The sequence below is a fragment of the Megalops cyprinoides genome, chromosome 22, assembly GCF_013368585.1.
Source record: "Megalops cyprinoides isolate fMegCyp1 chromosome 22, fMegCyp1.pri, whole genome shotgun sequence".
In the NCBI taxonomy this organism is placed as follows: Eukaryota; Metazoa; Chordata; class Actinopteri; order Elopiformes; family Megalopidae; genus Megalops; species Megalops cyprinoides.
In genome coordinates, this window is record NC_050604.1 from 9,270,080 (window position 1) to 9,284,799 (window position 14,720).

The 14,720-nt window shown below is 45.3% G+C and overlaps 1 protein-coding gene across 1 annotated transcript; it reads right to left on the reverse strand.

Annotated features, from left to right (window-relative positions):
* Nucleotides 1-1,017: 1,017 nt before the first annotated feature.
* Nucleotides 1,018-13,707, reverse strand: LOC118769362 (uncharacterized protein C4orf54-like). The gene is made up of 3 exons (XM_036516395.1): nucleotides 13,557-13,707; nucleotides 8,931-10,220; nucleotides 1,018-4,456 (listed from the first exon to the last, which is right to left on the reverse strand). Exons 1-2 carry the CDS (start codon nucleotides 13,705-13,707, stop codon nucleotides 8,950-8,952), a joined length of 1,422 nt encoding a protein of 473 aa, XP_036372288.1. The 3' UTR covers nucleotides 1,018-4,456; nucleotides 8,931-8,949.
* Between the last annotated feature and the right edge of the window lie 1,013 nt (nucleotides 13,708-14,720).

The following is a 14,720-nucleotide window of genomic DNA, read 5'->3' on the forward strand; positions in this document are numbered from 1 at the left end:
GGCGCGAGTGTGCTCCAGATGGCCACTTGCTCCATGTTATGCCCTTCACATTCGTCCCTTGTGCCCTCTCTACTTTGCTCAAACCTGCTCTTTGAGAGTCAGACCTCTTCCCTAATACCGTCTTCTCAAAGCAAGCATTAACAATGGACCTTGCCCATATCCCCCTCCCCAGTGTACATAAAGCCCAAAGAGCAGCGTATCAGCTCTTTTTGCCAGGGGCTGGAGACTGAGGAGGGCGCGGGGGAGAGGGGGGATTGGGGTTGGGGTTGAGGGGTGGGGGGAAATTTTGCGTGTGAAATTCTGAAAATTCAGAAATCAGAGCTCAGAATTGGAATGTTAGAATGCCAACAGGACAACATCAGTGCTGAACAAAACACAGCCCTTTGAAACATTTCCAGACTTGGGATATCCACACTTAAAACAGAAACTTTTTTTCAGTTTGTAGGTTTGTTCATATTTAACACCATTCCAGCTGATGTTCCTGCATGTTTCACTTTAGCTTCCAATTCCAAGTTCCCATCTCTGGGTTTTTTTGACATTGTGTTAGGTGTATCTCACAAGAGTAGAAACAACAGTAAATAAATGAGGGATATAAATAGAAAACAAAGTCACTCGTCAATGTAAACATAAATTTGAACCAAGTTGAGCTGATTTTGACCACAAAAACCTTGGCAGATACACAAATCATTTGTTTTGGCTTTTTGAGTGACATACTATCTTTGAAGGCCGCCATTCTGCCAAAGTATTGATCCACTGTTTCTGTGTGTGTAAAACAGGCAGGTGGATCACAATGAACACTTTTCAAAAACAGGTGTGACTTTGGGCAAATGCATTCATTCATCTAATGGGCACATTAGATGAATGAATGGAGGTAACTGCGGATGTTTACATTCAATGATCTATGATTGCCTAGTCACCATCTGTCAATCACCCACCTGCTGCTGGTTGACAGTCAATTTAATCCCATCTTCATAGCCCGATTGAATTCTGACCCATCCAGGGATGGTAATCTGCTAGTCCATACAGTAGGTGGGTTTCTACTTGAAGAGTGTCTAAGATTTGAGGTGTGTGATGAGTGGATGGGTTTGAAGTTTTGATTAAATCCAGACCTTTATCTGGAAAGTAACATGACTCTCACATACCTATGTTTTTTTCACAAACAGGAGAAAACAATCAAACCAAATCTGACCACACAGGTATTGCTCCTGAGAACAAATATTCCATAGTTTAACATTCACTCAGACCCTGCAATTTAGTGAGTGCACAGACCACAGTTTGTCAAGTATTCCTTTTTACCTCAGGTAAAAGCCATTAAAAGCCATTCACGCAAGTGGGTACAAGATACTAACTAACTTCCTTTCTGTCACAACAAAGACTCGTATTTTAAAGTTTACCCAATTCACCTAAATTTTTTCTAAGAAAATAACTCTTAGAGAAATCGTATCATTACACAAGCCAAACCTTAACACATCTCACGAGGGCTTCTAAATACTTGTGAACTTCAAATGAATCTCAAGCCACAACTGTAAATTAAACTACAGACAATTCCTCAGAAAACAGCCCTCGGTACACTTTAAATGTTTTTACTTTCCATGAAAATAAGGAACACGCACACGCACACTTTACCCTGAAGTCCAATGCATGCAGATAACATGTGGCCCAGATTTGTCAAAGCTTCAGATTAAGATCTTTCAAGTGTAACAGTCAAACACAAACCTGTGAAGCTTTTGTGCAAACTCAGATAATGACCTATGGAATATCCTCAGAAGGCACATCTTTTTTAACAAAGATCTATGGTGTTACATAAACGGTTTCAGGTTCTTTTAAAGAAAGCAGGTAAATAGACTGGCCAGCAGTTCTAAATACCTGCGTTAAATTTGCTTTCATTTTAGTATAACAAAAAAAATCAACCTATGCATACCTCAAATGGGAGCACTAAAAAGGTTTTCACAGGTTCATAAAAAAAAACTACAAAAAGCGTTATTGTTCTAGAGCTAGTGTTTTATGCAGCCTTGGATCAAATTGAAGGTTATTTAAAGAAAAGAATTTAAAATTTAAAGAAAAAAGCAAAGATTATCTTGGCTATTTTCCGGTATGTTTCACTGAGCTACACGGTTTTTTGCATAGGTAACAGCAGCCTAGGCATCTTTTAATTTGTTTTTCTCATGTAAGTTCCTTGCTTTCTCATTTTAAATTTATTTACCATAAAGTAAGAATGAATAAGATCAATTCTCTTTCTGTGTTTTCTTATTATAAGAAATAACTTTTTTACATGGCTCAGTTTTTCTCCAACACTTCTCTTTCCTATTTTGAGACAAATAAAAATGGGCTAGTGTTGAAGAAAAATGGTCAGTATTATGTTTGTTATTAATAAAGCAAAGCAGCTTTCTTCTTACTTGATTCTGTGAATTAAACATGGATGGTAAAGAAATTATGAGCCAGATATTGAATGGTGGTTTGAGCTAATCAATTTCCAATTTGAATCGTAAAACCACAGATACGTATGCATACATCAAGAGCAAAGGCTTTCATACTTGTCTCTGACTCAGTATCTGGATGACTGTTGTCTGATCATAACACGCAGCTTTTAACAGAGAACCAACAGCTTTGAGATGAGGTCATTTACACCTCCCTTATAGGATGATTAATATTCACAATGAGAGGCTACTATTATTGTATTCTGGGAATGTTTTCACAAAGTGCTAGCTGTATGAAGGGCATGGAGAATTACCCTGTCTAGCTTATCTCAGGTTATACAATTGTGTGCATTGGTTGCATGGCTGGAAATTGCATTATTACATCATTTATTCCAAATAATATAAAGTGTTTGTGCCAGAATATTAAGACACGGTCTGATCACTGCCCTGAAATGTAAGGTAGCCAACGAGCAAGTTGGTGCCTCATCAGATCCCCTGGGGATTGCGACCTTTCCGCTGATTAAACAGCTTTGTCGTACCCTGCTCAGTGAGCTGAGGCACAGCACCGAGTTCGAAACCCCTCCTCCGAGCCACTTAGAGGTGCCCTTTAATTGTTTAACATCACACAGCATGGCGGAAGCCTTAGCCCTAACCACACGTATAAAAACACACACAAACACACAGATACCACCTCTAGCAGTACATCACCCCTGTACATAGAGGCGAAACAGCAGAGCTGGGACACATAGAGGAGGTCGTCCCCTAAAAAGTCCCAGCTAAAGAGTTCCGCTGGCCCGCGGCTACTCAGGAGAGTTCCACCCGAGTAGGCCGCGAGGCCAGCCTCCAGGAACCCCAAGCGGCCGAGAGCAACAACGTGTTCGCTTGTTTCTCCCGGCTTTCTCGTGACATACGGCAATCCTCAGAGAGTGCCACACCAAAGCGCAAGCAACACCAGCGCAGCGGCCACTGTAAGTGCATTCGGCTACGTTCGGTACAGCCGCGTGTACCGTCAAACAGCTCTGTGTGAACAAACAAGGCCAGGCACCTCTGCGGAGGGATGAGAGGAGGGGGTCCGCGCTGGTGCTGGGCCTCAGCTCAGGGGCGGGGTCAGAGAAGCTGTCCGGTCATGCGAAACGATCACGCACCCCTCCAGGGGATCTGGTGGTGGGTCAGCTTCGCCTTACCAAAAACAGGGCCCAGCTTGGAGCTGCCTCACAGTGGATATGCAGCCTGTGATATCATCTGACACATGGTGCCAGATGTTGAGGTCATGTTTAAATTATTATCTTTAAAAAAATTGCTAGACATGTTTTATTGCACCACAAAGATAAACTTAATTCAGGTTACCTGTCAAAAAATGGACAAACGCAAACTAAATGGAGAGAATGTAACACAACCTTTGGGGATACCCAAAACTGACAGAAGACAGGACTGTGTCAAGCCTGGTTTTGAAAAGGAACTGCAGGGGAAGCATAACCTAGACACATGCCTTTTCATCATGTTTGTTTTTAGAAGCTGCTGTGCCTGATCATGAAGGTATCGGAGAAAGTGAAAGTCTACTCTCGGCAATCATTTCGGGTCTCACCTTGGCTGTCCATTTTGGTTGCTGTATGCATACCCATCAAACAGTGGGAATTTTGCAGTGGAGCTCACTGGTTTAATCTGATAGAGAATGCCTCTATTACACAATGCTTTAGTTTTAACTAATGCTCAATTAGCCCTAATGCTGCATTTTATGCAAAAGATTTACAAAGCTGGGTGATATACATGAAAGAACAGCAGCAATCAAGAGGCACAGGTTTAAAGATATATGCATGCTTCAAAGATTTAAAACAAAAAAAAAAGGAAAGTGAGTGGTGTCAGAATAAGATGGTAAGGGAGAGGGGGCGGGGTCTGGGGCTGACGGGGATGGTGTGATGCTATTCTGATTGTTGAAGATGACCATGGACCACTGGTTTCTGGTGGTATTACTGTTATAAAAAGCGCCAACTAACCCAAGCAATCTCAGAAATTGTGACATGACTCCTCACGAGTTGCTCCTGTGTGAGAAAAAAACAACACAAAAAAAGGATAATCAGAGAACAGGAACCAGGAGGTGGCTGACCAGATATCATTGTTAATTTCTTAAGATCTTTTGCATACAGTCTCAGAATGCTGCTATGATGTCACCATTTAAAAATATGAATGGGGTAATGTTTTTAAAAATTTCTCTCCACATTAAACGCAAAAGCATGTATTAATTTTGGATTTCCATGTATTTAGAAAATGATTGGATAAAATATTTGATCATATCACAAATTTCAATGGCTGTCAAAACATAAATGTCATATTTCTGTATAGAATAATTACTTGAGACCACAAACACATTCAAAAAACAATCCACACAAACTTTTGTAGGAACAAAACATACAACATATAAACTGTTTTGCTTAAGAACAAATGCCTGCAATAAAGATAGGTCAAGATAATATAAGATAAAGATCTTTGGAGCTGATATCCAGTTTCACAATTTATAACCCGGGATTAAGGCACCTGAATGTGAGACAACATAACACAAACATGAGTAGGATTAAATCCATCAGAAATGACTGCCTGAAAAGCGTGTTTCTATTTTCTATCATGGACTTGTGCTTTAATCCAGTCTATTTGTCTGCTTCCTGTACACATAAGCCCTTCTTAATTTAAAGCACATCCTTTTCTCGTTTGAAAAGGGTGTACAGACATCTCTCCTGACTCTGGAGTCTCTTATGTTAGCATGCAGAGAAATGCAACACTTCCTACTAATCTAAACATCCATCTTTAACCAAACACAGGGAAGAGGATTCATTTCCACGCAAAGAGCTGAGGCTCTCTCCTTGTTTATTATATAGCGTGGATTCTGTTTGGTGCAAAATAACTTCATGCACAACTTAATACCCTGATTTTTTTTTTTTACCATGAGGTTACAGACATATTCCTGGTTAGACCCATATCTATTTTATTAATAGTTCCAGACAGACAACAACCACCCTGCAATTCAAAACAACCATCTGAAGTTATGAGAATGAGGCCTTAATCCCTCATATATTTTACAGTGGCACCACATTGGCTAAAATTAAAAACAACCCAACTGGATCAATTTGAAAAGAACCAGGGGATGATGGGAGCACGTATCGGACGGACGCTGTCTGTTTGAAAAACAGTGAGCTCAGCTCGCTCACGGCGTCAACGCGCACGCCGGACGGTTTGTTTACGTAAGAGCGGGGGGGGGGGGGGGTTGGGGTTACGGCTTCACTCGCAGCCCTGTTCTCCCTTTTCGAAAGTGGCGTCCTATTAAAAGCTGACCTCGCTGCTGCCCCGCTCCATGGCCCGGCGTCTGATATCTCACAGCAGCTGGGCAAACCCCCCCCACACCCCGTATCAGCACAACAAACACTCTGAGCGGACTGACCTTTCCCTCTGCCCCTCCTACCGCCTGCGATGCCCCCCCACCCCCTCCCAAAACACAGCACCCGCCTCCTGCACGGCCCTCTTTTGCCCACAGCAGGCCTCTGTTCAGTATCTGCTAATTATTGGTCTCTGTTTTTAAGTGCGTACCTGTGAAGGGCAAATGCCCCCTGAGACAGGGGTTCCATAAGCATTGCAAGTGGGGCCCCTGTTTAATGTTACAGCAATTCACTTCATCCTTAATTCTAAGTAAAAAAAAAAAAAATTGACACAACACTGTTGGTTAATTTAAGACCCCACCCCAAACCCCCTGTGGATATGGAAACAAAAAAAAAGCATAAACCTGGTTAAAATTTGTTGCACAAAATTCAACCTGCTTTCAAAAAAGCTGCACATTCAGGTTTGATTAAACACACACCCCACTCATTGGAACCCTGGGAACATTAGCACTTCATACGTTTACATTCAAAAACAGACCTTTCTCCTCAGCTCTAGGCCTTAATCAATCTACATGCTGAGTGCTTTGTGCATATTTTTGTCTAGCTAATTTAAACAGGTCTTACTCTTTTTGTTACTTACAAAACTTTATTATTTTGTCACTTTTTTAATTTCCACAATGATTATGTTGCATAAATTGCATTTTCTTGCATATGGAATTCAGAGTTAAGGACACTGAGCCTTGCAGTTGGACTGACTCAGGCTTTAGGACAAACATGTGTATATCTAAAAATATCAGTGTGCTTCAAGCTGTGAGGACATGCTCATAAGTCATTTTGCAAGTTATAGATTCATACAGTACATTCCATGAACTTGACTTTAGGTTACAGAGGAAGGAGATCTGGGAAACACTTGTTAGCACGGTAGTCCTTCCACAGTGACAAATCAAGGCATGATCTCAGCACCAAGATCTAAAGGATAATTTTAACTGTCTGCGCGGTTCCATGTAAAGTCGTAATAATGTCATAGGAAGGACGTTAGAATTTTATGTGCTGGCTGGGCAAAAGTGACAGATAAAAGTGAACGAGTGATCGATTGTAAAGACAGCAGCGTTTTTATCTATCTCGGCGGATCTTTTTGTGTTTCTAAAGAGCGCACCCTCGACGTGCGCGTTCTCCAAGAACGACCAGATCTGAGAGCTTGACTGTTTACGTCGCCCCCCGGTAGACTCTCTCGAGGCCTGAGAATAAACCTGTAAACACACGCTCGGCTGACAGCTTTAAAATAGCCTGCTAGGGGTTTAACGCACGGACAGGGAGCTGTTTTGATGTCTGGTCTTGACCGAGGTTAAAATGCAATCCCTCAACAACGGCGGCGAAGCCTGCCAGATACGGATCGCTGGGGGAAAACGAGGGCGGACAGTTAATGCCTACTGTATTCCGGCTCCCGCGATGACGCCATTTACCGCACCGCAGCGCGAACGCGGCTGTAAACTTGTCGGGATGCGTCAGATTGTCCCGAAAAAACAGTCATTGGCAACGCTCCAGCTGCATGAAAGACGACTCACACCTGTCCCCAAATTATCATGCTAAAGACAGGGTAGGTTGCATAAGCCTTGACATTGATACCGACAAAACTACATCCCTAGATCACACCATTGCGATGTATAATACAAATTAAACACACAAACTAAAGTATACAGTTACAAGATTTCTGGTAATTGATCCCCGTGCCATGTTCACCGGGAAACAAACAGCTGAGGAAATGACGCTCACAGGAGCAATGCAAACTTGCGATCAGGGCAGCGGAGAGCAGCCGAATGTACAAGCAAACATTCGTGCTCTTCTACAGATACAGCCAGGTCTTTTTCTGTCTTGTTTTTCTTGAATGGTTAAGCGTTGTCAGTCTCATCCCAATGAATACAGGCTAACTATTATACAGTACATCACTGATAGTGTATGTGGCAGCTCAACATTTTTAACCACACATAGATTATTCTCTACATTAAATATCAGAGGGTATTTGGTCAAAAGGTTTGTGTTGTGTGCTTTTCACTGGCAGACACGTTTGAATATGAGAGCACTTTGTCACTGACATTGACATTACAGATAATGCTGTCTGAAAAATTAGGTAGCTGTCTCTTGAGTAAAGACTACTACTCAGTGCTTGGTAAGGTTCAGGCTACATGCACTCCCCCTGCAGACTTGCTGATTTTGGTTTTATTTGACCAATGATTATGCAGCAAGAGGCAGCCTGCCTTTCCGGGTAAGCATAAGAGATGGGCACACCTGTTGCTACCTAGGAGTCGGAAGTCTGCCATGGACCACTTTTTTTCGGGGGGGGGGGTGTTTGTTTTTCCACACATTAACACAACACACAATCAAGTTTGGCTAGGTGTTCTTCTCACAGCCATTTTCAGCAATTGTTTTTGAGCTCAGGGGTAGATGGTTGTAGAAAATGGTGGTGATAACATGCTCCTCACATAACACTTGCAAATAATTTCACTCAAGAGCACCAAGAGTTGCTCTTTGAAAACAAAAGAGAAAAAAACCCACAAAAACAGCAAAAGCTCTTGCTTTGTGGGTTCCATCAACTTTGTGTGTTCTTGGCAAATTCAACCAAGCACTTCCCCTGAATTTCATTCAGAAATACTTAACACTGTGATTCAGAATGTGATTGAGCTGAACTCAGACATATACTGTATGTTTAAGGACAGAAAGGAAAAGTGTTGATCTCATAGAACATGACAAGATGGTTCCAAGAGTTAAGAGCAGTGTGCTGCTGTTGTAAGGTTAGCACTCATACTTCTGGCCTACCTAATTCCAATGCACTTTGCCCTGAAACGTGAGCAGTGACTGAGATGTCTGTAAAGTTACATGTCCTGTATTTATATGAGTAGTATTGTGCTTTTCAAAATGGTAGATGGTTGCTTGAAGTCTACACCTAACAGTGCACACAAGCATGGATATGTATAAGTTTGTCAGACTTTTGGGTGCAGAAGACATAACTTATTCTGTTACTATGAAAGTACACATGAATGGAAATCATGTGCACAGACAGACATTTGCCTACAATCCCAGAGAAAGGCACAGTTACATATCTACACAGTCAATTCCTATTGTAGAAGGACAACGGAACAGTGTCACTTACCTGTCACCCCACCTGCCGTTTACCTGTGCTCCACAACAAAACTCATGGTGGTTCCGTCGAAGGAGGGCGGGGCGACGATTCTTGGACCTTGCTGCGTCGTAATGCTGATGACGGGCTTCCCGTCAGAGGCGGCCTGCGACCCCCTGCCGGTGATGCGCTGGGACAGGAGGGGTGCCTGCGGCGACGCCCCCGGGGGGGTGCAGCGGGGGCTGTCCCCGGGCCGCCTGGCGAGCGGCGGACGGCTCTCGCCCCCGTCGCCCGGGTCGGGGTGCGCGGGCGGGCGCGCCGGCGGCGTCTGGGCGGGCAGCGCGGTCGGTGAGGGCAGGAAGCCGGGGTAGATGACGTACGCGGGGCCGTAGGGGCCGGGACTCAGAGCCGCCAGCGGGGAGAGGGCCAGGGGAACAGGGGTGGCGGGCTGCTGCGGGGCGGGGACGTCCATGTACTGTCCCGTCTCGGGGTCGAAGAGCTTCCTCGTGGTGGGGGCGATGGGGGTGTCCACCAGGTAGTACTGGCCCGTGGTGGGGTCAAGCAGCATCTTTTTCTGGGTTTGCTGGAAGGGGTCCGTGGAGGGCGTGGCCGGCTGAGGCGGCGACTGGGCGAAGCAGAAGACCTGCTGTTGCCCCCCCTGCCCCCCCATCGCCAGGGAGTGGTGATAGATAGTGGTGGCAGGAGGGGTGTCTGGGGACTGTGTCTCCATGGCAATGGGGTGCCTCTCCGGGGACTGCCTGCGAAGGTCCTGTCTCTTTGCGTCATCCTGGATGCTGTGACTCGCCAGGCCGGGACCCTGAGATTTGGCGGTAGGAGCCGAGAATGTACATGTGGCCGTCTTCTCTTGGCCGGATGCTGCTGATGGTTTGGCCTCGTTAGTTTGGGCACTGACAGGTATGGTCAGGTAGTTCCCCCCAGAGTCTTTCAGGACAGATGCACTGGGCTGGGCCAAATGAGGTTTATCTGCTTCACCGCTGGCGGGCCTCTCTGTGTCCCCCGCTGCACGTTTCGGCTGGGATATTTTTAATGACAGCGGAACTTTAGGTGACTTGGAAGTGAAGCTCTTAGCGCTAGAAGGTGTCTGCGTTGAGGCGTAAGGTTGTGCCGCTTTACTGCCGAGGATGCTGGCGCTGGCCGATGCCTTTTGGCCGCTGCCGAGAGCGAGCACGTTTTTGTTGCTGAAAACTCCACTTTGCTGAGCTGCCGTTTTGGCCGCGCATTTCCCTTCTCGGCTGCACGTAATGTGGAGGTTTTTCGGAAATCCATTCTCCTTTTTGGGTGACGTCCCGGGCGCAGGCTCCGCTGTCAGCGTTGGGGGAGACCTGCCAGCGCCGGGGTAAGAGTCAGTTCTGAGGAGCCTCTCGTTTCCTGCTACTGAAGCGATGGCAATGTCGCCAAGCTCCTCATCAGACTCTGCTCTTCCAGAACAACCCTGCTCTTCGCTTGCAATGAGAGAAAGCACGTGACTGTCCGTAATTGGGCGAGGCGCGTTATTTTTGCGCTTCCATTCGTTTCTATTAAACACGTAGAGCTCCTCCATGGTTTTAACCGCAGCCTGTAATTTTTCCAGGGCAGCTTGATTAGCTACTTTTGATTCTGTTTTCTTTTCGCTGGTGTCACTGATCTTTTCCTTCTGCTTGGCTGCCCTGGTTTCCGTTTTGACCCCCGCAGGCAGTTCAGATTGGTCTCCGTTTGGTTGTTTGGCGGAAACTAAGGGAACTCTGCCTGTCATTCTTTGTACCAGCGTGGTTCCGTTTTTGCAGCCGTCTGCAGATATTTGAGGAGGAGAGCTGTCGGCCTCTGATCTGTCCTCGCCAAATCTGCGCCTCGAAACCGCAATAAAATTTCCAGATTGCTTGACATTATTGGTTGTATTTACAGACTGACACTTTATCACCATGGGCGCAAATAATGCAGCGCCTCTCTCAGGCCCCTGTCTGGATATTTTCTGCTCTCCGAGGAAATCGCTGCCATTAGCTTTGTTCTCCTGGTTATCCAAGGAAACGAAGTGGTATGAGCTTTTTACTAATTTGCGCACGTCTCTGACCTGGTGAATCGGGGTCAGCAGCTTGTATTTGTTGTCCCTAATGTCCCTGACCATGAAGTGCGGTGCCTTTTCTGCCCACTCGCCCTTTAATGACGCAATGAGCGCCTGGGACCTTGAGTTATCGGCCGCCTTGAATGCATTCGATGAAGTGCAGGCTATCTTGGGAGTCAGCAGGTTTGCGATGTTGAATTGGTTCTTTTTGTTGTCCTTCACGCTGCGTAAGCTTATTTTGATTTCAGGTGACCTGGACGTTACGACGCAGTTGTCAGTTTGCAGTTTACCGCCCCCTCCTTGACCCTTGACACCACGAGCTGAATCTTTAATATTTGACGCCTGTTTTCCCACTTCCCGCCCTTTGGATGGTGACTGAATGTTTGGCACAAACAGTTGAGTCTTTTTGGTAAACTTGCTCCCTGCGTCAAGACCTATGCTGATTTTTCCAATGTTGCTGGTGGACGTGGGAGGTGTCCCCATTTTTTCTCCTTTTTGTTCCTTTTGAACGTCTTTTCCATTATTCTTCCAGGATCTGAATGCACTGTTTTGGCTCGGAAGCAACAAGCCTTTCGCCGCTTCCGTAGTGTGTTTTTTAGCATCGACTCCTGATTCATTTGTCGGCTCCAAACTAGATTCTGCTACAGGAGTCGGCGTGTCGTCTCTCTCACTTTCGTTTTTGGGGTCATGGGAATTATTCTCAATTGTCTCCCCCTTTTCATCCACTGAGGAGGTAACCAATCCCGACCCAGCCTCTGAAATATTTGAATTTTGCTTCTGTAAATCCCTTGACTCTCCCGATGCGAGTCTGTCCTTGCCCGCCTCCTGCTCCTTGCAAGCTGGGTAGGTGTCTCGTATTTCGCCCCTTTCCATTTTGCGCTCTTGCTCAAACTGCATTTTCTTGGAAATAACATTTTTAAGAAGACTCGACGCGAACATGGCTTTCTTGTGTGTGCCTTCCGCGTTTTCCCCTGTTTCGCCAGGGTGGGTGCTGGCCTCAGTGCCCTGCTCGTTTGGCAAAGTGCCGGTAACTTCATCTGCGGAACGTGATCCTTTCGCAGTTTCTGCGAATTTCGCACGCCTCTCATTCGCGGGGACCTCAGCTTTAACGTTGCAGCTAAAATTCAACGTTTCTGTCAAAGTTATTAACCCGCTCTGTCCTTGCCCTAGTTTGCCCTTCAGCTCTATCTTTTTGGTGGTAGTCGGTTGCTTTGGAGGATTTGATAGGTTTCCATTCAAAGCAGAGGTCTTAGTCTGGGGCTGTTTTAGATTAGCTTGGGTTAACCCATTAATGCCTTTGCAACCTACATTCTTGTTCGCTTCGAAAGTTGATGTCGTAGTTTTATGAGAGATCAGTTGTTGGCCCCCTGCTTGTGTCATGTTGCCATATTTTAGGTCAACAAAAGTCGACCAGCTGTTAATGCCCAACCCGTTTTCTGAGGCTGAGGACTCGCTGGAGGCCCTGAAATTGATGGCATCAAAATACGGCAGGGCCAAACTTTTAAACGCCCTGGCAGTTAAATTGCGCACTTCCTTATCAGCGTCATCCAGTTCGCTTACTGAACTGGAGGCGCCGCTGGAGTACGCGTTAACATCTCTTCCCTTGAATTTACAACCAAAATGCGCGCGTCCTGGGGCCGGGATAAAACAATTAGCTTTCGCGTCACTGTTTTTGTAAACGTAGCGGCCCACGTCCCCCTCGTGCTTGGCATGATAAAGAATGTTTTCCGTTTCTTGGACATCGCCGGACTTATTTATAGCTCTGGAAGTAGTTTTGATTGACAGGTGAATCTGTCCCGCAGAATTCCCATTGCCGTTTTGGAAAGTCTTTGACAGACTTTCATTCGAGCTGTCGCATTTGTCCAAGTCGCATAGATCGTTTTCATGCTTTATGCTGACTACCGAACCACTAACAGGGCACTGGTCCGTATTATTAGACTGAACTGGGGTGTCATTCACTGTCTCGACACTTCCGTCATCTACTGCCTCTCCTTCTATTGTGTCATCGCTGTCAAAAGAATCGTAATCAACAAACGAGTACACCTGGTTGTCCTCTTCAAGGTCCCAGCTGGACTCCAGCTCAAAGTCACAGTCAACATCGTGATCTAATTCTGTCAACTGAATTTCGTGGGTCGTAATGTAGTGGGACTCATCCTCTGTGCTGTTTTGCGCGTCTTGATCAGATAAAACCAGCGTTACGCAGTCTTCCGATTCGCCTTTCTTATTCAAATATATATCTGTGTATTGTAGGCTTTCTCTCTCAGAGGAAACGTTTTTATAATTCAGCGGTACAATTTCGGTTTGAGGTCCAGTCAAGTCGTTTGGACACTCGGGACTGTCCCTGAAATCGTCATTGCCGTTTGGAACTTCGGATGGCGACACAGACTCGAAAGTGATATCGCGCGTCACACAATTTTCTAATCTGATATCCCCCGAATGTTCTTTTTGATTAGATTTACAGTCTTTTGTGGCGAGATTAGCTAAATTCAGTTCACATTCGCCGGGAGTTTTGCCTCCCGAAAACGGCTTGTCATCGTTGCATTTAAATATCGCCAGCTCTTTACCCTTGCCAGTTAAAGTTACCTTGACAGTCCGTGTACCCTCTGATTTCATGTCGAGAAAGTTGTCCAGATCCACGTAGTTCGATTCTTCTTGTTGTGTCCCACAGTTATAAAGATCCTTGTCGGGCAGCAGCTTTATGTACGGACCGGTGTCTCCTCGGTCAATGAGAGCTGGTTGGGGTTCTTCCATCTGTAGTTTTTTTTTTTTTCCTCTGCTGATACAAGGCCTTTATTGTTAGCTATATTATTTCTGACCTGGGATGGTAAAAAAGAAAGCGAGAGAGACACGAGTCCCCAGGAATCCCCACTTCACTCCCTGGTGTCTAGTCGTCCAACTAGAGTCTTCTAGTGGAGTTGTTGCTCTGTGCTGCTCCTCTTGTCGACAGTTGTTTGTGTGGCGCTCGAGGCTGTCATTTCGGATGCCATTGGTAGCAATAGCGGAGGCGGCATTCCTGCCCCCTGCCTCTTAGATGAGAACGCGAAGCATATGGAAATTCTTACCTTTACTGCAGCGGACAGCACGTCATCCTCTAGGCACGTTTAAAAGGCACATTACCCTTTAGATTAAATGCAGTGCCATGTATCAGCGCTGCCCGCCGTTCGCAATAGCGAATCTCCTTTACTGAAAGACCTCAGAGCTGTAAAACAAACCTTTTAACGTGTGGGTTTCAATTTCAGTGAAATGTTTGTCCGATTTAATAAGTTTTCACCCAGGTGTCTGCATCGGCGACATATATTACTGCAGTCTTTTCATCTAATGTATGAAATAAATAGGCGGATTATAGCAAAATCCCAGTCATGCTGTTTCAAGTGAGATTGTTACCAGCACGGCGTTTGATTACAATGCAATAAGCTGTCAACACAAAACCCTTCACAAAACAGCCATAATGGTACAGGTCACTTTATTTTAACGATATACGATATACTCATATCGTTAAAATTTTGTGGATTGTGTGGCTGATCGGAGCTAACCTGTCCTCATAGACAAGGAACCTAGGTTGATCCCTGACAAATGCCTTACTGTATATTTTTACATTCAACTCTCATTTTAAAGGTCAAGGAATGAAGGTGGTTGACAGCAAATATACAATCGGTGGAGCAGTTAAGGACATAGCCTGCAGTGGATAAGTCATTTGGTGCATGACAAGTTATGCATCGTTGGAACTTACAGAAAGCACGCTGGGTCAGGTTTTCATAGATCAG

Excerpts from the sequence above, each read along its gene's own strand:
- LOC118769362 (XM_036516395.1), bottom strand. The coding sequence starts at position 13,707 with ATGGAAGAACCCCAACCAGCTCTCATTGACCGAGGAGACACCGGTCCG. Across the intron at positions 10,221-13,556 it reads TCTCGACATGAAATCAGAGG|CGGAGCCTGCGCCCGGGACG; the intron begins GTACACGGACTG and ends CAACGCTGACAG.